General features: G+C 36.0%; 1 protein-coding gene across 1 annotated transcript in view; it reads left to right on the top strand.

The window, feature by feature from the left end:
• Positions 1-27727, top strand: part of Scfd2 (sec1 family domain containing 2) — a 405136-nt gene that overhangs the window by 4761 nt on the left and 372648 nt on the right. Inside the window, exon 2 of the mRNA XM_027938291.3 lies at positions 6706-6874. Coding sequence (XP_027794092.2) covers positions 6706-6874 — 169 coding nt within the window. The remainder of the gene's footprint in view (positions 1-6705; positions 6875-27727) is intronic.

Here is a 27727-nt window from a genome sequence, read left to right as displayed (position 1 = left end):
ACAAAGAAATTAAGGCTCAAGATTTATTTCTTACTGGAAAAAGTATGAACATTAAGTAGCTATACAGGTGTGAAAATACTGCATCAGTATTTCTTTTTTTTTTTTAAAGAGAGAGAATTTTCTTTAATATTTATTTTTCAGTTTTCGGCGGACACAACATCTTTGTTTGTATGTGGTGCTGAGGATCGAACCCAGGCCGCACGCATGCCAGGCGAGCGCACTACCTCTTGAGCCATATCCCCAGCCCTGCTTCAGTATTTCTATAAATGTCTAAGTTCTGTTACTTGTGTTTTTAGAATTGTCAAGGGAGAGTTGTAAATGTTGTTATTGTGAAGTCCTCACTTTCTGTACATTGGTTACTGATCCTTCTGTTAGTTGTCTGACTTCCAGAGTGTCTTTTAAATTAGGGAATTTACCTAGTTAGGCAGGTTGGTATGAGGGGAGATGTTAGGTTCATGAAATCATGTGAAACTATTCACTATTGAAAGGGCATTGCTCCAAGGGACAAAATTGGAGGGTTTTTTTTTTTTTTTTTTTTTTTTTTTTGTGTGTGTGTGTGTGTAGATTCAAGGCAGCAATTGAAAAGAGAAAGAAAAAGCAAGTTCTTGCTAAGTTGCTTAGGACCTCTCTAAGTTGCTGAAGTTGGCTTTGAACTTTTGATCTTCCTGCCTCAGCTTCCTTAGCCACTGGAATTACAGTGTACATCACTGAGTCTGGCTGAAATTTCAATTTATACCACTTGATAGCAATTTCATATAGATACCAAAAGGAAATGAACATTAAGTCTCAGTGGTGAGCAAGACAGACAAGGTCCTTGCCTTCCTGAAGCAGTTGATAAATTCTCAGGACTTAAAACATATGGAATGTTTGTTAAAATTTCTGAGAAGTAAGTGACCACATATTTGTCTATCCCTTTGATTCTGCATTGCTTTGACCATTTTCAGGCTACCCAGGAGCTTGGATACCCAGGCTTCAGGCATATTTGCACAGAAGATTTACACTCTATTCTGTGGCCTGCTCTGACTTCTGGTTTGTCTCCAGACACAATTAAAAGGAAGAATTGGTTCATGCATCACTAGAATATTAGGGTCTGGCTCTTGAGATTATCTAGAATGCTAGGTTAATAGTCTTCAAATTCAAAATCAAAAGTTAGGCAGTGATGGTAATTTTGGGATTTAAATTTTTTCTTCTGAAGTCTAGCTTGATTTGAACTTTTAAATCAAAGTTATTTGATTAAAGATTAACTTTTTTTTTTTTTTTTTTGGTATCAGGGATTGAACTCAGGGCCACTTGACCACTAAGCCACTGTGTTTCTAGCCCTGTTTTGCATTTTATTGAGACAGGGTCTCACTGAGTTGCTTAGTGCCTCGCTGTTGCTGAGGCTGGCTTTGAACTTGCTATCCTTCTGTCTCAGCCTCCGGAGCCACTAGGATTACAGGCATGCGCCACTGCACCTGGCAAAAATTAAGTTTTGATTCACTAAGTGGTTCTTGGTTCTGGGGTATCATTGCTTTAAAGTATAGTTGTATATTTATTCATTGAAGTACTGAAATTTGGTACTATTGATACTTGCAAATATTTAATAGTATAGTGTTTTTTTCCACACTCTGCATATGTAATCATCTACTATTTTCACTATATTTCTTTGAGGTAAGTGTTATAGCCATCTCCATTTTACAAATGAGGAAACTGAAGAGGAGTTAAGTAACATGCATAAGATCACACAGCTAGGTACAGGCAGAATTTGAACCTTGACAGTTTGCTCCAGAGCCTGTGCCCATGAGCTCTCTCATCTGTGTGGCTGTGGGGAGTTTCAGAATCCTTGTCCTGAATAGTAGAGAGAGTACAGATTTGGTGTCCAGAAGTTAGCAGCTTCAGATACTAAGCATAATTGTTGACTAAGTGCTGCTCATTAAAGCATCTATTTAAAAAGTAACTTTTAAAATAGAATTCCCCTCCCCTATCTACTTTTCCACAAATGTGAATTAACCAACTAATATCTTCATTTTAGAGTTTAGATGGTACTGTTTAAGCATAGGTCTGAGGCACAGTTGGAGGGCCACATAAAGCACTAACTAGTTTGCTGACGATAAATCCACATCAGTGTAACCTCATTTCCTATCTTAGTGACTTAACTTGCTGTATGGTCTTCACTGAGCCTTTGAAGAGTTTTCTCGTTTGTAATAAAGGAAAAATGTCAATCTTTTGGAAGGACATGAAATCATTCATATATTTAACATGTGTTGAACATCATTGCTTGAGGAATGGAGGAATAGTGCTAAAACTATCAAAGTTCTTATATTTATGAAGGTTAGATTTTATTAGAGGAAGAATATGGTAAAGAAATTACTACATAATATTAGGTAGTAATAAAGGCTATGAAGAAAAATGAAGCTAGGTGTAAGTTTAAATGTATCTACTCATTGATACATCTTTCAAGAAATGGAGCTTAAATTGCCTTCTCCTGAGTGTGTGCTGGTATAGTGACCCACTTGCCCTCTCACATTAGCATTAGTAGAGATGCCAATGTACATATTCTAAGTCCAGATCATAAAAGGCATGTTCCCTCCTCCTTGCTTTGTTTTCTTGTATCACTTCTTCTGGGAGAAAGTAGCAGCCATGTCGTGAGGGCACTCAAGCAGCTCTGTGGAGAGGCCCATGCAGGGTTCTTTCCACCCGCTAGTTAGGAACTGAGGTTTCCTAGCAATAGTTACTTGAGTGAGTCATCTGGAAGTGGATCCTCTATCCCCAGTCAAGCGTTCAGATGACTGCAGCCCCAGCTGACATATTGATAGCAATTTTATGACAGACTCTGAGTCAGAACCCAGTTAAGCTACTCTGAATTCCTGGGTACACAGAAACTGTGAAATAAGTAAATTTTGTTTTAAGCTGCTAAGTTTTGGGGTAATATGTTATATAGCAAAATATATTATATATCATATAACTAATACACTGGGTAAGACATTAGAGATTGTTATGATGGAGTTTTCATTTTATATAACATTGCTAAGGAAGACCTCCTTGAAGATGTGGCATTTGAACAGGGACTGAAATAAGAGAGTAAGCAGGTCGGGAAGCTATCTATGGATAGAACATATAAGACCCAGGGAATGGCAACTGTAAAGGGTCTGAAGTGGGCACATGCTTGACATGTTTGAGGAGCAGTGGGAGGTCAGTGTAGCTGAAGTATTGTGATACAGGGGAACAGTGATAACAGGCGAGGTTGAGAGATAGGTAAAGGGACTGCATTATAGGGCAAAATGAGGATTTAGAATACAAGCCAGAGTACATTGGGAAAACACTTGGAGGTTTTAGAGCTGTGATGTGGCATGATCATATTTATGTTATACAGGATCATGTATGTAAGGAATGTGGGGATTCAGGTAGATCCTTGATATATGGTAGCAGATCTCACCACAAAGGACTAAGGGGAACAATTCCCCCAAAATTCTGTTTGTGATATGTAGAAATTGCTGCTGTCGCCTTTTTATCTGTTGAGCTCCACTATAGTGTGATTGAGCTGTTATGAAGACTCACTAGTTCTTGCTTTATCCTTTGTAAGTAAAGGCAAGTGAAGATGCTACATACCTTATAATGACACTAATGTTTGTAATTACATTATGATTCACAGGAGTGGTATTTTTCTGAGACTGTTAACTGAAAAGTTGAGCCTGAAGCAGTAGCTTATTAATGTACAATCTCAAATCCTGAAGTTCAAAGATAACCTAGGTGTCAGTTGGACCAATTCTGAGTTTTTAGATTGGTAAAAGAGAACCCCCCCCCCAAAAAAAAAAAAAAAAACTAGTAGAGGAAGGAACCACTTGAGCACATGTCTCTGTTTTTTTGAATTTACACCTCCTTGAAAAAGATGGCATTAGGGTCTGGGGACATAGCTCAGTTGGTAGAATGCTTGCTTCACATGCAGAAGGCCCTGGGTTTAATCCCCAGCACTGCAAAAAAAAGAAAAGATGGCATTGAGAATTGAACCATTCTTTGCTCAGATTAGGGACCACATTGCTATTGACCATATTCAAAGTTGGAAAAGGAAGAAATAACTGGGTTCTGGTGACTTCCACTCCAGAGTAGCTCAAACAATATTTTAAATTTTTTCTAATAAAGGAAAAATTAAGCTCCCTGAAGATGTAAGTGTTATAAAACTCTTGGCTTTTTATTCATTTCATAAAAGGAGATTCTGAAAACATTGATAGGCCCAAATACTTAGTCTACATTTAAGTGAAAATGGCACTAATTGAATTTTAAAGATGAATGTTGAGCCCTCTAAAGCTGGACATCTGAGAAACCATATTCATAAAAAAGCAGTGGAGTTATCATAGTCAGTTCAGATCAGCATTTTGTTTTTCCTCTGATGTGATTATTTTGAACAGTTTTAATAGAACATAAATTTTTAAATTGTGCTCTTTGTAGCAAATATTGGAGAGAGTTGAAGTTTTGGTAGAACCATAATCTTAGATCTAAATATAACCCTGGTTAAGATTTAAGATTTTGGGATATTTATGTGTGTGTGTGTGTGTGTGTGTGTGTACACAGTACATTTTTTATTCTTATTACAACAGGGATATATATTCACCATAGGAAGTTTAGAAATTCTGCATAAATACAGTGGAATTAAAATCTTAATTTGAGAACTGCTTCAATAAATATATTGCAAGTTGAGAAAGCTTTTTCTCAGCTGGGCATGATGGCACACACCTTAACAAGTCTAGTGACTCTGGAGGTTGAGGCAGGAGTATCGCAAGTTCAAAGTCAGCCTCAGCAACTTAGCGAGGTCCTAAGCAACTTATTAATACCCTATCTCAAAATGAAAAATAAAGAGGGCTGGGGATATGTCTCAATGATTAAGCGCCCCTGTGTTCAATCCCTGATACAAACAAACAAACAAGCCAAAACAAAAAACAAACCTTTTTCTCTACTTGTGATCATTTAGGATGTGATGTTTTGGTTTTGTAAAGTTAATAGCCATTAAACCTTAAGAAAAATACAAGCATTTTTATATCTGGGCTTCTCATATTCAGAAAATTTTGAGAATGTCAACAGTTTCAGTTTGTAGAGGGTTTAATGAACTGAGAATTGCTGATGATCCCCAAGTTTGGATAAGAAGGAGGACTGAGTGATACCAGATTGTGCGGCTAAATAAGCTGGAAAGCAAGAGCACATACAGAACATTTATTTATACTGTATTTTTATGAATGACAGAGGAAAAATTAAGTATAGCTTGGGAGAAGAGATCAGAATTTGGGCATCAGTATCAAAGAAAAGTTATGGTGATAATTGGAGATTTATTAAAGTTTTTTAGTAATTGAAGATGAAACTAGTGGAGACAAAAAGATGTTTATGATGTTATGAACAAGTCTTGTATCTCCAATTTGGTCTTAAAGACATAATTCACTTAGACACTTTGACCTCTCATAAATAAGATAACCATATTCCTTCTGCCCTGAATAAGTAAATATTCTGCGGGTAGTACAAGCAACTATTCTTTAACATAAAGAGTTACCTTAGAAACACTCACACTGGCTCTATCTTAAATCACTTTTGTGAGGCCAATTTTTTTTTTTAATGAAGAACATGGATTTTGGAATTATCTGACTCCTGGGTTTGAATTCTTTCTTTTTAATTAACAAGTTAATTATTTACTTAATCTTTAGAAAGTGATTTAATCTTCTATTATGTAACTGAACATGACAATACCTACATATTAGAGGTGTTGTAAGAATTAAGTTGATAGTAAATGTACTGTATGGAACTTAGCATCTGGTATATCATAAGCCCTCAATAACTATTAGCTGTTTTCATGAAGATGAGGATGGTGATGATACCTTGGGTTCCTGGTTTGGGCTTTCCTATCTAAGTTCTTCTGTCCCATTAATATGACCTGACAGAAAATAACATTAGGAAGCAAAATATTGGTTGATTTGAAGCGGATGGCAGATACCACCCATTGATAGAATAATGTCTTTCAAATGATGATGGCTTTTGGAAAGAAGATTTGTTTAGTGTTGAGTTTTAATTTGAGTTCATTCATTCATTCATTAATAGAACTAACACATGAAAAGTTCTTTGAGTACCTAGTACGCAAAAAACATTCAACAAATGTTGTGTCATTGCTAGCTGTTACCATTTGTTTATTTATTCTTTCCTTTATCCAACAAATATTTAGTAAGAGACAACTAGCTGCCAATTTCCATGCTAGACATGGTGGGCTGTAGGTGAACTATATAAACAGGGCCTTTGCCATTATGAAGATGAGGTTATAGTGGAGGTTCCTAAGTCCTGGATTTTAGTGTCTTTGTCAATAAAAATCAAATACTGCTTTAAATTTTCAGGTTAATATCATCCTATGATACTTAGTTAACTGATTGACTATATGCTGAAAATTTGTTCAGTAAATACTTATGAACACCTGCTATATGTAGCACTGTGCTGGTGCTAGGGATATAGCAGTAACCAGAGAAGATAAGATGCCTGTCCTCATAGAGCATTAAGTCAATCCATGAGGCACACATCGATGAGGTGATTAATATGATCAGTATTACAAAGGCCAAAATACTAGGTTTATGTACTTGCTTTGTGTAGCAGAAACTAAAAATGACTATTATTTTTTATAGAAGTGATATTATAAAGGATTTATCCAGTTAACCTTTTCCTCCCGGTTTGTGAGTTTACATTTTCTTTCTGCTGAAATAGGAGCTGTTGGACATCATGGAGATAACTTAGTAGAGAAGATCATTTCGGTGCTTCCACAACTTCCAGGCCACACGAATGATGTGATGGTTAATATGGTAGAGCTCACTGCACTCCAGCAGGAAGAGGAGAATCAGAATGTGGTTGCACCAGGCTGTCTTGCACAATCCAAGTAAGTTGTGTAGTTTTGTTCTCTTGTTCTCTCTTTTCCGTTTCTTCTTATTCTTCACTGAGTATCCACGTTCAAAGAAACACTGATGAGTTGGTATAGTTGAAAAATTCATAATGGATAACCTTAGAAAGAATCATTTTTAAATTAAAAATAATTACATCCATTAAACATAACAATAAGCCACAGAGTATGGCATTTTACAGAAGTGTTACTTGGAGATGATATAAGCTTGTTTCTATTGTCAATTGAATCAGTTGATGTATCTCAGTTTTACAGATAGTTTCATATGGAATTGTGACTAGGCCTCCTCATTTTTTTTCCCATTTGACTAAAAAGTGACACATATAGCTATGAATCAATGCCATCTTTTAATAAGTAAATGATATGCTCTTGGGCATCAATGGGAGAAGTTTTTGTTTGTAAGTATATTATTTTTACATGCTTAAAGCAACGAAAGATGGACTAGTATGTAGTTCAGTTAGTAGAATGATTGTCTCGCATACATAAGGCCCTGGGTTCAATCCCTAGAACCACACACACACATACACATATAACAAAAAAAAATAAAAATAAAGAAAGAAAAAACATGGAATACTTGAAACCATACAATATTTCAGAATTATTTAAAACAATTATTATTGTTTTAAAAATTGTACAAAAAGGGAAAAAGATGTCTAAAACTGTTTCTCTTATTTCTGTTTTTAAATAAGAATCTTTTGGCATTATAGTTTTAAATTTTAACAGTAATATATACATTTGGAATTTCCTACCATATACATAATTTATTTGAAACTCTTAAAATTTTAACTTTTTTGTGGATAGTTAATAACATTTAACAGATGCCCAGAGCGTGCATATGGATCAGCATGGGAAGAAAATGAAAAATTCTAGACCTTGTCTTGTGTGTGTGTGTGTGTGGGTGGGGGGAGGTACTGGGGACTGAACCCAGGGCTTTGTCTGTGCCAAGTTGTGCACTATCATTGAGCTACACCCCTAGCTTTTAAAAAAAATTATTTTGAGGTAGAATCTCAGTAAATGGTTCAGGCTTCCTCAAACTTGTAATCCTCCTGCTTCAGCCTTCAAAGTAGCTAGAATTACAAATGTGTACCACTGCACCCTGGGTGACTGTCTTCTTTTTAATGCTTGAACATATAATAAAATCATAGACCAAGGGTCTGCAGCTATATAAACCTAGAAATAACTGTGGTTGTATATACTTATCACTATTAGAGGGCTTTTCAGAAGTTAATTATTAAGGATTTAACTGTGAGTCTTATTTTAGGCTAAGTAATATGAAGGACATAAAAGTATATAAAATATCATTCTAGCCTTTAAGGAACCCTTTTTCTTGTTTGTAACAATGATTTATCCCAGCTATAATAAGAACAAGAAAACTCAAAATGATATGAAATCAAGACTAATGTGTCTGTGCTTCAAATTATAATTCCTATAAGTGAAGTATCAGGATAATGTTGTCTTTGTAGGGACAGTCTGGGCCTTGTGGAAGGGGTGATGCTTGAATTGATTATGTCTTGAGAGATATAGAAAAAAGGAGGGGACTAGCATGAACACAGGTATAGAAACATAGGGTCTGTAGTGACGGGGTGTAGAGAAGAGAGACAACCTTAGTGGACCATTGCTGCCATCAACTCTGTGAACATTTTTCAGGACATATTACATGCCAGGCATAGATACTCCCAGGCATTTACATTTGGGGAGTCATTTTCAGTTTCACAGAAACCCAAATTGGTGGGTATTATCATTCCATTACAATTTTATAGGTAGGGAAACTGAGGCAAAGAAACATTAAGTAACATATTAAGTGTATAGAGGTAGAGCTGGAAATGAGCCCACCACTTCCAACTGTAGAACAAGAGCAAGCAAGCTCCCCAGAGAAGTTTGCAAAAGAGTGGTGTTGAATCCATCAATTTTAGTGAGCAGGAAAATACACAAATTCTTAGAAGTATAATAAGGCAAATGTTAGAATAAAGGTGGCTTCGAGATCTATAACATATGTTTTCATATGGCCAATTTATTTAATTTTGATTCTCAAGCATTCATTCTATCTTAAGCTTAGCTCAAGTGTCAGCCAGGTCAGTCTTTTTTTTTTTTTTTTTTTTTTTTAGAGAGAGAGAGAGAGAGATATTTTTTTAATATTTACTTTTTAGTTTTCGGCGGACACAACATCTCTATTTGTATGTGGTGCTGAGGATCGAACCCAGCGCCGTGCACATGCCAGGCGAGCGTGCTACCGCTTGAGCCACATCCCCAGCCCGCCAGGTCAGTCTTGAAGTCCCATATCACTTGCCAGTGATTGATGGAGAAATGAGCAGATGATAAGAGGGAGTCTTCTTAGGACTTCCTGCTCAGATTTCTTTTCTTCTTTTTTCCCATTTTTTATTGGTACTTATAATTGTATATAATGATGTGATTTGTTGTTATATATTTATAAATGTACACAATATAACAATATAATTTGGCCAATATCATTCCTCAGTAGAAATTGCCGCAGTCTGGCTGGGCACAATCAGGAGCCACTTGTCAAAAGAAACTAACTTTATTTTTAGAACCACACACGCCAAACAAAACAGCCTCTCAGGAAAAACCCTCAGAGCCTCAACTGCCACCACCGGCTTTCCACAAGCCTCTCTCTCCCACACAAGCTTCTCTCCACCTCCCACAATCCTCCTGCTCTTGAGGCCGATTGGCTGGGTCATGTGGGCGGAGCCAAAAAAGTCCCCCAATGAGCAGCTCCGTGGTCTGAAAGGGCAGGGAAACAGCCCAATGAGCATCACCGCAGAGGAGCCAATCAGCTAGATGTTGCTGGGGCCGCTGTGAGCCAATCATCAGCCGGCAGCTGGAAGTTTGCTGGCAGCTGGAAGTTTGCTGGGGCCCCTTCGGCTGTGGCTCTCAACAGAAATACTGAGCAGGAATATATGAAGGAATAAAAGTATATAAAATATCATTCTAGCCTTTAAGGAACCCTTTTCTTGCTTGTAACAATGATTTATCTCAGCTAGAATTACAAATGTGTACCACTGCACCCTGGTACACATCTTTTCTTCCCCTCCTCCATGCCCCTGGTCCCTTTCCTTTACTCTACTTATCTCCCTTTGATTTTCATGGGTCCCCTTCCACCTTTCTTTCCTTTTTCCTCTCTAGCTTCTGCATATCAAAGAAAACATATGTCCCTTGACCTTCTAGGTTTGACTTATTTTGCTTATCATAAAGATCTCTAGTTTCATCCATTTTGCTGCAAATGACATTTCATTTTTCTTTACGGCTGAATAAAACTCCATTGCATATACATACATTTTCCATTCATTTGCCGATGAATACCTAGACTGGTTCCATAGTTTGATTATTGTGAATTATGATGCTATAAGCAAGGGTCTGCATATATCACTGTAGCATATTGACTTTTAATTCTTTAGGATAAATGCTGAGGAGTGAGTGGTATATCTGGGTCATATGGTAGTTCCATGCCTATCTTTTGAGGAACTCCATGCTGATTTCCACAGTGATTGCTCTAATTTCCAATCCCCCACCCCCTAAAAAACAATAAAAATGTGAAGGGAGAGCCTACATAATGGGAGAAAATCTTTGCTAGGAGCTCTTCTGATAGAGGATTAATATCCAAAACTATGTAAAGAACCCCCAAAACTTAAGGCCAAAAAAAAAAAAGTTAATAAATAAGCAAATGAACTAAATAGACACTTCTCAAAAGAACAAATACAAATGGCCAACAAATATATGAAAAAATGTCCAATATCATTAGCAATTAAGGCAATGTTAATCAAAACTACACTGAGATTTCATCTCACTCTAGTCAGAATGGCGATCATCAAGAATACAAAACAAAGCCGGGCACGATGTCGCATGCCTGTAATTCTAGAGGCTTGAGAGACTGAGGTAGGAGGATAGAAAGTTCAAAGCCAGCCTCAGGAACTTAGTGAGTCCTTGAGCAACTCAGCGAGACCCTGTCTCTAAATAGAACAAAAAATGGTTGGGGATGTGGCTAAGTGATCAAGCCACCTCTGGGTTCAAACTCTATAATAATAATAATAATAATAAAAAAAAAATGCTGAAGAAGGTATGGAGAAAAGGGAACACTTTTTACACTGTTGGTGGAAATGTAAATTAGTTTCTTTGCTTTTTAAAAACGATTTAAGAGACATACAGAACCTTCTATTGCTCCCATTGCTCCCCCAACTCCCGAGGGTTCTCATGTAAATCTCAAAACTGCTGCAGCCATCTTGCTGATGCCCAGAAGTTGATGCTAACCCATGGAAGGTACCGTGACAAAGATTGCTGCAAAGAGCACTACGGTTTTCCCCCTGTACTTTCTGGAGCTCATATTGTGTGGGTGAAAACATTTCCTTATTGTTTAAACCAAACCAAATTGCTTTTTTCTATTATTTGTAATCCTGGCACATTTTTTATACCTTGTTATTTCATCTATAAAACAAAGACATTGCTTTAACTGACTTCTAAGCCTCTTATTGCCCTTAAAATAATCCATCCTAACTCAACCCTTGCTGTGACTCAGTTCCACCTCTCAACACTTAGAGTATGTTCATTTATGTGTTTTTTCTTATAATTCTTTTTCTCCATTGGTGTTCTTCTCAATAGATTAGGAACAAATGTAATCCTAGACAATGGGCTTTGAGTGCCATCCAAAGATGAGAGTATGTTCACAAATCTCAAAGATGAGTTCTAGAGGGATCTGAATGAAGAAGAAAATGAGAACAATTCTGATGAAATAGTGAAACTAGAAGTGAGGTTGTACATGATAAAGAGATAGGTGGTGAGAAAATTATAAGCAAAAATAGTGTTATGGTTTGGATATGAGCTGTCCCCTAAAAGCTCACATATGAGACAATGCAAGAAGGTTCAGATGAGAAATGATTGAAAGAGTTGTAAGAGTCTTAACGCAATCAATGGATTAATCCCCTGGTAGGGATTAACTGAGTGGTAACTAAAGTGGTAAGGTATGACTAGAGGAGGTGAGAATTAGGGTGTGGCTTTGGTATGTGTGTGTGTGTATGTGTGTGTGTGTATTTTTTACTTTGAGAAAAAGGAAAAAGACAATATATTGCTTTGCTAGCAAAGGAGAAATACAGGGGACTCCTGCCCCAAAGTCTGTGATTCTACCTATCAGCAGGAACAGGGGGGTTTTAACGAGGTGATTCAGAGAAAATGAGATTGGAGAGATCAGGAGGGAGAAGATCAGGGAAAAGAAGATCAAGGAGGAGAAGATTAGGAAGGAGAAGGTTAGGAAAAAGAAGATCAGGGAAGAGAAGATCAGGGAGAAAAAGGTTGGGAAAAAGAAAACAAAAACATGTAAGTTTCAAAGGCACAAGGGATATAGTCAAAGCATCAACTGAACTCCTGTTATAATTCCCCATTGTCAATTTCTAGCTTCCATTTCTGTGGAAAGTGGGTGATGACATCTCTAAGCTATTTCCCCTTTGAGGGGGTGTAGTTGGGGGAAGTAACCCAAAGTCCTTGTTTTCTATCAGCTGGGGTGTGGACAGTTAAGAGCATCTAGCGTCAGAGCAGTCCAGAGGTCCACATGGCAGATGGCAGGTGACTGGACAAGGCATACTTAAGGCAGGGATCATGCTAAGACAACAATAAAGAGCAAAGCATTACATTTTTGTAATTAATTAGAACAAAAACTATTGATATTTCAGCCAGGGTCTCTGAAAACCATGAGGACAGTGACTCATAGTATTATGAGTGAAAAACAGATCAAGTTCATCAATGTAGGAGGTTAGGAAGATTTGTAGCTCTATGAAATCAGACTCAAATTAACTCGGGACAAGTTAGGGACTCTTGTGATCAATACTATTATTCATTCTCACACCAGAACCCTTTCTTTATAGACTCCAGCTTTACTTACTTTTTGGTAGAACTGACACAAGTGTGCATCTTAAGTTACATTTAAACAACATTGTTTTTCCTTTTAAATGGTCCATGTAGGACTGTGTTTTTAGGTTATACTCTCCTGCCAGGTGTTTAAGACCAAGTTGGTCAAAATGACTTTGTTCCTACTTATTCTTAAGAGTCAGCTGAGATTCCTCAGAGATCACTCTTTGGGACATGTGTGAAACTTCCTGGATCTTTTAGCTTTTCTCTACCCATGGTGCCACTTGCCAGGATGGGTTGGGGTCTTGCTGACCACATGTGGCTTCTCTTGGAAGCATCAGGGACATTTATGTCTCTAAAGACCCTCCATTTTGCAGAATGTGCACTGATTGGCTTCCTATTCTCTAGGGTCCTCTCCATTTCCCTGATCAGCAGATCCGGTGGCTCACAGAGTTGTAGGCCAGAGAGGGGTCGCGTTGTTCTCTGGGTCCTGGCTGACTGTAGAGTGCAAGTGACAAAATGATTTTTCCTTGGCCTTTTTACTTTCTTGTCTTTGGTCTCCAAGGTTTTGGTTTTAAACACCCAGCAAAACAGTTTCACCAGACTTAAAAAGGGAGTAACAGGTTATAACTTCAATATCTATATTTTTACAGTCACCCCTTTCATTTAATTGGGTATTAGTACTGGAAATCAGCATTATATAATATTTTTCCTGTAGGTGATGGCTTTATTATCTCAAATTAGCCCAAGGGTTTTTTTTTTTTTTTTTTTAGAAGCAGTACTTCTACACAACATTAATAGGCAACAGTTAATAACGTTAACAAGGAAAATAAAAAATGAAATTACAGAGCAAAAACATATTCAGTTTGTGTAATAGCTATGAACAAAGAAAAATCTTGAACCTTTACTTAGTTATACCTATTTCCCCTGTTTGAGACCATAGTAATCTTTATAACAAAAATCAATCTTTTGAACACAACTTTAAATGAACTGAAGTCTAGCCTATTTTTGAGCCATTTTAACATGGAGTAAGGTGGGAGGCAGAGCCTTATCTTAGGTAAGGCAGGGCTTTTAACAATTAACATAATACAACATTACACCTGAAACTTGAATCAAAGACAGACTAAGAGAGATTTTAATTTTCTTTTTGTGGAAAAAGTGGTGCTGTATATATTTGTAACGGGCAAGTGGAGACGTCTCTCTCTGCTTTCTAATCAAAATGTGAGCTGTTTCCCTCTCCCACACTCTTTTGCCATGATGTCCTGCCTTACCTTGAGCCCAGAGGAATGGAGTCAGCATCTTATGGACTGATTCCTCTGAAATTGTGAGCCACTAAATAAACCTTTCCTCCTGTATAAGTGTTCTGGTCAGGTCTTTTAGTCACAGCAGTGAAAAAGCTGACTAAAACAAATGGCATAAAGCAGTTTACTGGGAGAAAGTGGTAGTTTTTCAGTCTTTCTTGGAAGACTTAATTTCATCAATTAATTTCTCTGCAAAGAAGGAATTGAAACAAGTCACTTTTTCTAGAATATACTGTATGTCTATCAAAGTATCAGTAACCACTACCACCTCTGACAACTCTTCAGAAACTTCTCAATGACACCAGAGTGAGAATAAAAACATTTAGTACTAAAATGCAAAACAGATGGGCATTTTGGCAACAGATGTGCATGCAGTGGAATAATCTTTAAAAATCAACTTTCTAACTATGATATAAGCCTTCAGAATAAAAATTTATTGCTAATATAATTTTTATAATAGGCTGTTTGTAATTATTGCAATTGAAGTTACTGCCAATGCAAATGTGAAATTGAGAACTTAAATGCATTACAACATGATTTTCCAGTACGTGTCTATTATTCCCTGGATTATATGGAATATTTTTGGCAAGAAAGAGGCAGAGTATTTCTGTTCTTATGTTTTCCTCCTGTTGAAGTAGGTTTTTATTTTCTGTCCCCAGCTCAATTCTTCTAACCCATTAGTCTTTTCCAACTCCTTAAGCAACCTTTGTTCAATTCCCTTCCTATATTGACAATATCTGTGCTTGGTGCCCCAGCTCTGGCCTATCCACTCACCCATGGTTATGCTGGTTCTGCTGAATCCAGTGTCCCCTTCTCTTATTGCTTCTCAATGCCTCCCATTGAAAGCCAAAGGCCTTACTATGGCCTAAAGTCTGTGTGCCATCTGACTTCCTTTTCCTCTCTTAACTTATTCTTTCCTCCTTACTTACTCTTCCAGCCACATAAGCAAGCTTCCTTGCTATTCCTCCAATGAAGCATGTAGGGTTCTGCCTCAGGGCTTTGACTCTTGATGTTCCCCACACGTAGATCCTTTTTCCCACAGGTACACATTTGCCTCATATTTCTTTTCTTCCTTTTTAGTGAGTCTTTTCATGACCATCTTAGCACTTCAATTTCCTCTATTTCATTTTTTTTCTTCCTGCACTTATTACTGTTGAATATAGTTATTTATGTTGTGTTTTCCACTAGAGAATTTAACGATAACAGGGATATTTGTCACTTTTATTCACTGCTATGTCCCCTTGCCTAGATACTACCAGCACTCCAGAGATACCTGTTGAAAGGAATGAATGGTGATGGCTATTGTCAGGGCAGGACACATGGGGGGAGTGTATTACTCGACTAAGAGAGAGTTAGCCAAAATAGAGAATGGACTTTCTAGACTGTAATTGTTAAATCTTTAAACAGTCATTAGGTTAGCAAAATATTTGTAAAATATTCAAATTTACTTATGATACTTTAAATATATGTGAAGAATGTACAAGGTACTGATGACATTATGTTTCTCCATAGAGGGTTGTTAGGTGACTGAAAAGTTAGTGAAGTGAAGATGGAGGAAAGAAGAGGGTATCTTATTATATTTATTAGTTTTTGTGTTCTGATTATTCAGTCATATGAATATATATCTTATTAAAAATAGGTAGAAATAATATTTCAATAAAAACATTACTTCTTCTTAAGGTCAAGTTCTCTGCTCCTAGGAAAGAAAGTTGACCTCTCTTACTTTTCAACCTCTAGAAAGCTTCTCTTGCCTATGCGGTCCTCCTTCCCCTGTGAACTATTATTTCTTTTAAAAGGTTTATTAAAATGCTACATTGTAATTGTTATATCTTTCTTTTCTATTAAATTGTAACTTCCTTGAAAGTAGTAATTGTATCCTGGCACTCAAAGAGGTGCTAGTGAATTGAATAAAACAACCAATAAATGGTCAAATAAATATTTTTGAATAAATTTTAACATTAGATTTGAGGCCAAATATAAAAATAATGCCATAAATCCTTGAAAAGCTTTATATGCCTCATTTCAGTACTTAAGTCATTGAAGAGCATTTTTGATTGGCATTTATATATATAGCCATGGGTTGCTTAAGATTGAGATTTACTCTGAGAAATTTGTCCTTATGTGATTTCATTGTTTTGAAACTATCACAGCTTGTACTTCCACAAACCTAGATAGTTTAGGTCAATCACTCTACATGTCCTCTTGATGAAATGAAGAGGTACGGATATGGGATGTATAAGGCTATTGCCATTGTTAAATGCATACTATTTAACAATAAACTTAAAAGAAGAAATACACTTTAACATTAAAAGTAAAGAAGATGGGAGGGGAGGGAGGGGGGATGGTAGAGGATAGGAAAGGTAGCAGAATACAACAGTTACTAATAGGGCATTATGTAAAAATGTGGATGTGTAACTGATGTGATTCTGCAATCTGTATTTGGGGTAAAATTGGGAGTTCATAACCAACTTGAATCTAATGTATGAAATATGATATGTCAAGAGCTTTATAATGTTTTGAACAACCAATAAAAAAAATAAAAAATAAATAAAAAAAAAATAAAAAGATAAATTTTCTACTTCAAAAAAAAAAAAAAAAGTAAAGAATAGTAAATGCATAAACCAGTAACAGTGTTTAGTTGTTTATCAAGTACTATACATAATTGCTTTCTTATACTTCATACAGCAGGCAATGCAGTAATGCAGCATCACCACCAACACACCTTGAGCTGCAGAGTCACTAGACATACAGGAACTGTTCAGCTCCATCAAATTTTATGGGACTGCCATCATCTCTGTGTTCTATTGTTGATTGAAATGTTATTATATGGTGTGTGTCTGTGAGTGTGTCCATGAGCACCTCTTATTTCTTTCATTAAGTTTCTGTAGGACAGGCTTTTTTGTGTGTACTCTTTACCAAATGCACTGCATTGTCTAAGTCAGAAGAAAGTAAGTGAAATTCAGTAACTGAATTTTGTCAGGCATTGTGTTAGATATTTTAGTTATTGTTTCACTTAATTCAAAAGCAACTATAGAAGGTAGATATTATTATTATTATTTTGTTGTTGTTTTTATAGAAGTTGAGAGAAGAGTCTTAAGCAACTTGATCTAAGTCAAATTTAACCTAAGTGAGAGCTGGTGTTGTGGCTCAGTGGTGGAGTGCTGGCCTAGCACGTGTAAGGTCCTAGATTCGATCCTCAGCACCACATAAAAATACATAAATAAAATAAAGGTATTGTGTCCAATTACAACTAAAAAATAAATATTAAAAAAATTTTTTTTTCCGTAAGTGACTGGGTCAGATCTTGAAATTTTTTTCTCTTTTAATTCCAAGGCACATGCCTTTTGTACCATATCATACCAACTTTCTGACACATGATTAATTGAATGTACATATAAGAAAACAAATGAATTCAGAAATTATGAATATCTGGTTTATAAAGAGTTTTTTTTTTTTTTAATTTGTGTTGTGTTGTTTTTGTTTTTTGGTAGCTAACCTAAGGTCTAACTTATGACCTTGGACATGCTAGGCAAGTGCTCTACCACTGAGCTATTCCCCCAGGCCAAGAATAGTATTTTAAGTCCATTTTTCATGTTAGTTTTTAGTTTGGTGATAGGATTCTGTTTTTAGACTATAAAGCAATGTAATATACAGGGCAGATCAAACACAAACCCAACAGCTTGAGCCTTAACAATTATGAACCAATTTAACTTCAACATTGTTAAGCAACCTGGGAATGGAGTGTATTTACATCATTAACTGGGCCATTAAACTAAGGAAGTGTTGAATCATTTCCAAATAGTGATAAACCAGCCTTCCATCACTGGAATAAACTCCATTTTGTCATGATATATATTTATTTTTACATATTGCTGCATTCTATTTGCTAATATTTGGCTAAAGATTTTTGCATCTATATCCATAAGGAACATTATTCTGTAGCTTTATTTGTATTATTATTATTTATTTTATTTTATATTCTAATTTGTTACATATGACAACAGGATGTAATTCAATTCATATTATACATATAGAGCACAATTTTTCATGTGTCTGGTTGTACAAAAAGTAGAGTCATACCATTTGTGTCTTCATATATATACTTAGGGTAATGATGTCCATCTCATTCTGCCATCTTTCCTACCCCCATGCCTCCTCCCTTTCCCTCCCTCCCCTTCCTCCCATGTTCTCCCCAGCATCCCCATTATATATATCAGTCTCCATATCAGAAAAAACATTTGGCATTTTGTTTTTTGGGATTGGCTTACTTCACTTAGCATAATATTCTCCAACTCTGTCCATTTATCTGAAAATGCCATGATTTTATTCTCTTTTAATACTGAGTAATATTCCATTGTGTATATATACCACATTTTCATTATCCATTCTTCTACTGAAAGTCATCTAGGTTGGTTCCACAGTTTAGCTATTGTGAATTGTGCTGCTATAAACATTGATATGGCTGTGTCCTTATAGTATGCTGTTTTTAAGTCCTTTGTGTATAGACTGAGGAGTGGGATAACTGGATCAAATTGGTAGTTTCATTCCTAGTTTTCCAAGGAATTTCCATACTGCTTCCATATTGGCTGCACTAATTTGCAGTGCCACCAGCAATGTATGAGTGTGCCTTTTCCCCCACATCCTTGCCAATACTTATTGTTGTTTGTATTCTTAATAGCTGCCATTCTGACTGGAGTGAGATGAAATCTTTGTTTTGATTTGCATTTTTCTAATTGCTAGCAATGTTGAACATTTTTTCATATATTTGTTGATTAATTGTATATCATCTTCTGAGAAGTGTCTGTTCAGTTCCTTGGCCCATTTATTGATTGGGTTATTTTTTTGTTTTTGGTGTTAAGATTTTTGAGTTCATTGTATATCCTAGAGATTAGTGCTCTATCTGATGTGCATGTGGTAAAAATTTGCTGCCCTGTAGACTCTTTATTAACTTCACTGTTTTTTTTTCCTGAGAAGAAGCTTTTTAGTTTGAATCCATCCCATTTATTGATTCTTGATTTTAATTCTTGCACTATAAAAGTCTTATTAAGGAAGTCAGAGCTTAATCCAACATGATGGAGATTTGGGCCTATGTTTTCTTCTATTAGGCACAAAATCTCTGGTTTAATTCCTCGGGCCTTGATCCACTTGTGTTTTGTGTATGGTGAGAGATAGGGGCTTGATTTCATTTTGTTTCATATGGATTTCCAGTTCTCCAGCACCATTTGTTGAAGAGGCTATCTTTTCTCCAATATATGATTTTGGCACCTTTGTCTAATATATTTATAACTGTGATTATGTGGGTTTGTCTCTGTGTCCTCTATTTTGTACCATTGGTCTGCAAGTCTTATTTTGGTACCAATACCATGCCATTTTTGTTACTGTTGCTCTGTAATATAGTTTAAGGTCTGGTTTAGTGATGCCACCTGCTTCACTCTTCCTGATAAGGATTGCTTTAGCTATTCTTGGTCTGTTATATTTCCAGATGAATTTCATGACTGCTTTTTCTATTTCTATGAGGAATATCATTAGGGTGTCGATTGGAAATGCATTAAATCTGTATAGTGCGTTTGGTAGTATGGTCATTTTGACAATATTAATTCTGCCTGTCCAAGAACAAGGGAGATCTTTCTATCTTCTAAGGTCTTCTTTGATTTCTTTCTTTAGTGTTCTGTAGTTTTTCATTGTAGAGGTCTTTCACCTCTTTTGTTAAGTTGATTCCCAAGTATTTTATTTTTTGAGGCTATTGTAAATGGGGTAGTTTTCCTTGTTTCCCTTTCAGAGGATTTGTAAACTGATATACAGAAATGCCTTTGATTTATAGGTGTTGATTTTGTATCCTAATACTTTGATGAATTAATTTATTAGTTCTAGAAGTTTTCTGGTGGAATTTTTGTGGGTCTTCTATGTGTAGAATCATATCATTGGCAAATTGTGCTAATTTGAGTTCTTTTCCTATCTGTATTCCTTTAATTTCTTTCATCTGTCTAATTGTTCTGGCCAGTATTTCAAGAACTATGTTAAATAGAGTGGTGAAAGATGGCATCCCTGTCTTGTTCCAGTTTTTAGAAGGAATGCTTTCAATTTTTCACCATTTAGAATATGTTGGTCTGGGGTTTAGCATAAATAACTTTTACAATGTTGAGATATGTTCCTGTTATCCCTAGTTTTTCTTGTGTTTTGAACATGAAGGGGTGCAGTATTTTGTTGAATGATTTTTCTGCATCTATTGAGATGATCATATGATTCTTATCTTTAGGTTTATTGATGTGATTAATTACATTTATTGATTCTGTATGTTGAGCCAACCTTGCATCCCTGGGATGAATCTCACTTGATCATGGTGCACTATCTATTTTTTTTGATATTCTTATTGTATTTTATTTGCTAGAATTTTATTGAGAATTTTTGCATCTATATTAATTAGAGATATTGGTTTGAAGTTTTCTTTTTTTGATATGTCTTTGTCTGGTTTTGGCTTTATAGAATGAGTTTGGAAGTGTTCCCTCTTTCTATTTCATGAAATAATTTGAGGAGTATTGATATTAGTTCTTCTTTTTAAAAATTTTTTAGTTTTAGGTGGACACAATATCTTTATTTTATTTTTATGTGGTGCTGAGAATTGAACCCAGTGCCTCATGCATGCTAGGCCAGCGCGCTACCACTTGAGCCACATCCCCAGCCCATTAGTTCTTCTTTAAAGGTCTAGTAGAACTCAGCTGTGTAGCCATCTGGTCCTGGGAATTTCTTGTTTGGTAGGCTTCTGATGGTGTCTTCTATTTCATTGCTTGAAATTGATCTGTTTAAATTGTGTATATCATTCTGATTCAGTTTAGGCAAATCATATCATTCTAGAAATTTGTTGATGCCTTTGATATTTTCTGATTTATTTGAGTACAAATTTTCAAAATAATTTCTAATTATTCTGTACTCTTGTCGTGTCTCTAGTGATATTTCCTTTTTCCTCACATATGTTAGTAATTTAAGTTTCTCTCTCATCTTCATTAGCATGTCTAGGATTTGTCAATTTTATTTATTTTTTCAAAGAACCAACTTTTTGTTTTGTCAATTTCAATTGTTTCTTTTTTCAATTTCATTGAAAAAATTTCATTGAGTTCAGCTCTGATTTTAAATATTTACTGTCTTCTACTGATTTTGGTGTTGGTTTGTTCTTTTTTTTCTAGGGCTTTGAGGTATAATGTTAGGTCATTTATTTGTTGACTTTTTCTTCTTTGAAGGAATGAACTCCATGCAATGAACTTTCCTCTTAGTACTGCCTTCATAGCATCCCAGAGATTTCAATATGTTGTATTAGTGTTTTCATTTACCTTTAAGAATTTTTAATCTCCTCTTTTATGTCTTTTGCAACCCATTGTTCATTCAATAGCATATTATTTAGTCTCCAGGTGTTGTAGTAGCTTTTATTTTGTATTTTATCATTGGTTTCTAATTTTATTCCATTATGATCTGATAGAATGCAGGATAGTATCTCTACTTTTTTGTATTTACTAAGAATTGCTTTTGTGGCATAATATCTCGTCTATTTTAAATAAGGTTCCATGTGCTTCTGAAAAGAAAGTTTATTTGCTTGTTGATGGATGAAAAATTCTATATATGTCAGTTAAGTCTAAGTTATTGATTGTATTATTGAGTTCCATAGTTTCTTTGTTCAGCTTTTGTTTGGAAGATCTATCCAGTGGTGAAAGATGTGTGTTAAACTCACCCAGAATTATTGTGTTGTGGTCAATTTGACTCTTGGACTTGAGAAGAGTTTGTCTGATGAACGTAGATGCTTCATTTTGGGGGGCATATATATTTATAATTGCTATGTATTGTTGATATATAGTTCCCTTGAACAGTGTAAATGTCCTTCTTTATTGTTTTATTAACTTTGGCTTTAAGTCCACTTTATTTGATACGAGGATAGAGACTTCTGCTTATTTCCACAGTCCATGCGAGTGGTATGTTTTTTTCCCCAACCTTTCACCTTCAGTATGGGGATGTCATTTCCTATGAGATGAATCTCCTGGAGGCAGCATATTGTTGGGTCCTCTTTTTTTTTTTTTTTTTAAATCCAATCTGTCAGTCTATGTCTTTTGATTGGTGAGTTTAGGCCATTAACATTCAGGATTATTATTGAGACATGATTTGTATTGCTGGCCATTTTTTTTTTTGGTATTTAACTAGACTTGGTTTCTCCTTTTATTAGTTTTTTCTATAGTGTAATACCTCCCTCTGCTGATTTTTATTGTTGTTTTTTTCATTTTCATGATATATTTTGCCAAGGATGTTCTATATAATGCACCCTTTCTAGTTGTAAATTCTTTTAATTTTTGTTTATCATGGAAGGTTTTTATTTTATTATCAAATCTAAAGCTTAATTTTGCTGGATGTAAGATTCTTGACTGGCATTCATTTTCTTTCAGAGCTTGGTATATGTTGTTCCAGGATCTTCTAGCTTTCAGAATCTGGGTTGAAAAATCTGCAGATATCCTTATTGGTTTCCCCTATATGCAATCTGATTCTTTTCTCTCATGTCTTTTAAAATTCTCTCCTTATTCTGTGTGCTAGGTATTTTCATTTTAATGTGCCTTGCTGTGGATCTGTTGATTTTGTACATTTGGCATCCTGTAAGCCTCTTAAATATTTAGTTTTTCAATTCATTCTTCATGTTTGAAAAATTTTCTGATATTATTTAATTGAGTAGATTGTTCATTCCTTTGGTTTGGAACTCTATGCCTTCCTCTATTCCAGTAACTCTTAAATTGGGTCTTTTTATGGTATACCATATTTCTTGAATGTTCTGCTCATGGTTTCTTACCATCTTCACTGTGTAATCTACATTATTTTCAAGATTATATATATTTGTCTTCATTGTCTGAGGTCCTATCTTCCAATGGTAGTCTGTTGGGGATACTTTCTGTTGGACTTCTAATTTGGTTTATTGTTTTTTCATTTTAAGGATTTTTTTCCAGAACCTGTCTCTTTATTGAAGTAATCTTTTGCTTCCTGTATTTGCTTATGTAGCTCTTTATTGAAATGATCTTTTGCTGCTGTATTGGCTCTCTTGTATTGTCCTTTAAGTCACAGAACATTTTAATTATATACAGTCTGAACTCCTTCTCTGTCATTTGTTCTGTTGTGCTAACCATGGATTCAAATAATGTAGCATCTTGATTTGTTTGGAGTACTTTTTCCCCTTGGTTTTTCATGTTCTTGTGTCTTCCATCCTAGCATCGTGGATCCAAGGCATTACTGTTTTTACTCTATTGGCTTCTAGTGCCCCTGCTAGTTTCCAATACCTCTCCTTTAAGGGGAGGAACAATGTTAACAGATCTCAATACAAACAATAGACAACCTTAAACCAAATAGTTGCTATTAAGACATTTATAGTTTTGTCACAATATACAGAAATGGTGAGTTCAGTATAAAAAGCAGGTTTGCAAAAGGGTGTACAGTTTCTGATGGTGGACGCAGAACCAGGGGTGAGGTGTAGGATGAAATTCTGAGGTGGTAGGAGGTGAGGATATAAAGCTATTAGATCTTAGAAAGTGTGAAAGAGGAATCTAAAGAAGTTTGTTAGTAGTAGGAGAAGAGAGAGAAAGTTACTTTGGGGAGTCAAGTAAGTGGGAAGACAGTAGAGTACAATAAACAAACAAACATCAATACAGAAAAGTAAAAAAATGTATAAATAAGAGATAAAAGAATATACAATACCACTGTAATATACTATTCAGGTATCCCAGTCCTTAGTAGTCTGGTTCATGCAAAGTACTTGGTTTCGCAATGTTGGGGATGTGAGGGCAGGAGAATAGAGAGGAAGAAAAAAGAAAAATCTTGAAGGAAGAAACAAGGATTGTTTTAGATGGAGATCAGTATCTTTCCAGCTTCCCTTCTCATCCAATAGGTGGGGTTGTCTATTGTTTGCTGGTGTCTGCATCCTCAGTATGATGAAGGTTACCAGGGTGGAAGGGTTGGTCTTGGGTACAGGGCACCTGGAAGTGGGGTATGGTACCTGCCAGTCCTTGATGGGAGACTGCACCCCAGGATCTCCTTTGGGACCTGCTCGTGTGATATGGGTGCCTGGTCTTATCTCCTCATATCTCTTGTAGACCTCGCAGTTCCTGATCTCTAATTTAGTCTCTAAACTGTATCTCACTCACCCTCTCCTTTTCTATTTCCTAATGGGGGACATTTCTCTCCCGAGGTCTTGTGAGTTGTGCTCTGGGGGCTGAGTATGATGTCGCTGAGAGATGTTTTATATTGGGCAGCTCAGGATCCAGTTTTGTGACCTGGTTTTGCAAGCTCCAGACCAGCTGTGTAGCTGCAGGCACTGTGCTTGGTTAGCAGCTGCCTGTGAGAGGGGGGAGTTGGGGACTTTCCATACATCTATATTCCTTCTAAGCCCCAGCCAGTGTTCCAAGCTGGGAATTGCCCTAACTAAAGATAGTGACAAAAGTGTCCCAAGAGGGAGCTGGCTGCTTTCAGTGATGGAGTGTCAGGTCCGGTGGGGCTTGTGCAGTGACACTGAGCTGCGTCTTCAGATATGTGTAGTATTGTGGCTGCCAGCTGTCTGTGGACCTGGTGCAATGTCCCCAGGTACAAGCTGCCGTGTGTAGGGGACTGTGGCAGTGGTTGCAGTGCCCCAAGATGGGGGCGACTGAAGGAACCTCATATTGGTAGATCCTCATATTGGATCCACATGGGAGTGGCTACTGGAGTTCTTGCGCGGGTGGGTAGCCATGAGTCCTCCATGGGTGCTAATGCTGGTGGTCCTACTTGGGCACCCAGAGGACCTGCATGGAAGAGGGGCAGGGAATCCTGTGCAAATCACTCGCAGAGAAACAATATTCCTACTACTTGAATCCCAGGTCCCGGAGTGATACAGAATGCAGCCACCCTCTAGCCCACCATCTTGAAGTTATCTATTTTACATTGGGTGGATTGTGATACTTCTTTAAGAAATTGGCTCATTTCATCTAAGTTGTCAAATTTACATGTGTAGTATGGTTTGTAATATTCCTTTATCATCCCTTTGATGTACATATTTTCTGTGTTGCTATTTCATATTTCATCACTGATATTGGCAATTTATGTATTTTCTCCATTTTGTCAGCCTTATTAGAAGTTTGTTAATCTTACTGATTTTTTTTTAAGGAAATAATTCTTTGTTTCAGTGACTTTCTGTATTGGTTTTTGTTTTCAATTTTGTGAATTTATTCTTTCATTATTTCCTTTCTTCTGCTCGTTTTGAGTTTGGTTTGTTATAGTTTTTTGAGGTGGGAGAATTTTTCCTATTCTTTAATGTATACATGTGTGCTATAAAACTCATCTCAGCATTTATTTATTCATGCCCTCAAATCTTGACATGCTGTATTTTCATTTTTACTCTGTTCAGTCTATTTGATGGCAATCCTTGTGATTTTTTTTCTTTGCTTGATGGATTATTTAGTACCGTGCCATTAGGTTCCAAGTGTTTGGAGATGTTTCATGTTTTATTTTCTGTTACTGATTTTGAGTTTGTTTCCATTGTGCATTGGAGAATGCCCTCTGTATGATTTGAGTTATTTAATGTTTGTTTTATGGCCCAGGATATGGTCTACCTTGATATTTCTTCCATGAACACTTGTAAAGAACGTGTATAATGCTGTTGTTGGGTGGAGTATTTGATAAATGTTGATTGAACCTTTGGTTGATGGTGTTGTTGGGTGCTTATACATTTTTGCTGATTTTCTTTCTAGTTTTTCTATCAATTGTTGATACGGGGGTAATGAAATTCCACAATTGTGATCTCTCAAGTTTTCATGTTAGTTCTATTAGATTGTACTTCTCCTTGTTTTTGGCTCTGCTGTTTGATGTATATGCTTTAGGACTGATATTGTCTTTTTGGTGCATTGACCTTTTAATTATTAGATAATGTCACTCTGTTGCTGGTAATTTTCTTTGTCCTAAAATCACTTTGTCTGATTTATTATAGCTTTTGTTTAATGTTTGCTTGATAAACCTTTTTATTTTCTTTTATTTTAATTAGCCATTATCATTATGTGTGGGAGTATGTTATAAAAATCATATAATTGGGTCATATTTTTAAATCCATTTTGCCGATCTCTGTTTTTAATTGATGTATTTAGACACTTTGCATTTAATGGAACTGCCTTTATGTTAGGGCTTGAATCTACCCTTCTTGTTCTTGTGTTCTTTTTACGCCCACTGTTTTTCATTTCTGTTTCTTTTATCTAGCTTTCCTGCAGGTTACTTGAACAGTTTTTAGAATTGCACTTGATTTGTCTTCAATGTTTTTGAGCTGCCTATTTGTATGACTCTTCAATGGTTGCACTAGGTATTACATGAAATAACATATTACCTGTAAGACACACACACACACACACATATGTATGTACACATATATACCATATTTGCACATACTATGTGTACATTTCTATATACTATAATTGGATGTTATAGTATCACAATCTACTGGTGGTGTCATTTTACCTGTTTGAGAGAAGTGTAGAAATCTTACCTCTTATTTTCCTTTACCATTCCACACTTAGAATCATCTTAAATATTTCCTCTACATACATTTTTAATCTCATCAGATATTATTATAATATTTGCTTCTACCATCAAACAGTTTAGAAAGCTCAGAAGGAATGCTTATTGTGTTTACCTTTATTTTTGCTTATTGTGTTCTTTCTTCCTTTCTGATATCTCAAATATTTCTAATTTCTTTTTCTTTTTAAAGAATTTTCTTTAGAAGATCTACTGGAAACAAAATTACTTAGCTTTTATTCATCTGAAAATATTTTAATTCCCCATAACTCTCTCGAGTGAAACTTTCACTGGTATAGGATTGGGTTGACATTTCTTTTCTTTCAACACTTGAAATGTTTGACTTTACCATGATATGAAAAACAATACACATTCAGCCAGACATGGTGTATACTCCTGTAATCCCAGCAGCTCGGGAGGCTGAGGTAGGAGGATCACAAGTTCAAAGCCAGCCTCAGCAAAAGTGAGGTGCTAAGCAATTCAGTTAGACCTTGTCTCTAAATGAAATACAAAAATATAGGGCTGTGGGGGGATGTGGCTCAGTGGCTGAGTGCCCCTGCATTCATTTCCCAGTAGCCCCTCCCCCCAAAAAAAAACCCCAAACAACTACCCAAACAAACAAAATCAAAACAATACACATTTAGCAGAAACTACTTTGAATTTGGAATTTTGTTTTTTTCCTGGGCTAACAATATCTGGTAGGATACTCTATGTGATATGAGACAGTGGCAGAGAGCCACAGCTCCCAGCCATAGGATCATCAGGGGAGACAATCCACACTCCACACTGTCCACTCTTCTATGTCCTTTGGATATATCATCATCATTCTTTTGAATATTCCCTTACTTTCTGGTATCAGATAGTTCAGGTACATCTTATACTTTTCCTTCTATAGTCCTAGAACCAGTCATTTTTCTAGGGAGCACCGATTTCTTTTAGTGGAGAACTTTATTTAGCAGTGAAGATCTGGGTGCTCAGTGTATTTGCTGTTTTTGGAGGGTTGTTGTTCCCAGGTCTTTACAGTGGACACAGTTAAGGAATTAATACACACACACACACACACACACACACATTTACACAGATTTCTCTGTGTATTGAACATCATGAGTTCACAATAATACTTCAGTTTCAG

The sequence above is a fragment of the Marmota flaviventris genome, chromosome 7 (genome assembly GCF_047511675.1).
Source record: "Marmota flaviventris isolate mMarFla1 chromosome 7, mMarFla1.hap1, whole genome shotgun sequence".
NCBI classification, from domain to species: Eukaryota; Metazoa; Chordata; class Mammalia; order Rodentia; family Sciuridae; genus Marmota; species Marmota flaviventris.
Note: the sequence above shows the minus strand (reverse complement) of the source record. Positions and strands in the feature narration are given on the sequence as shown.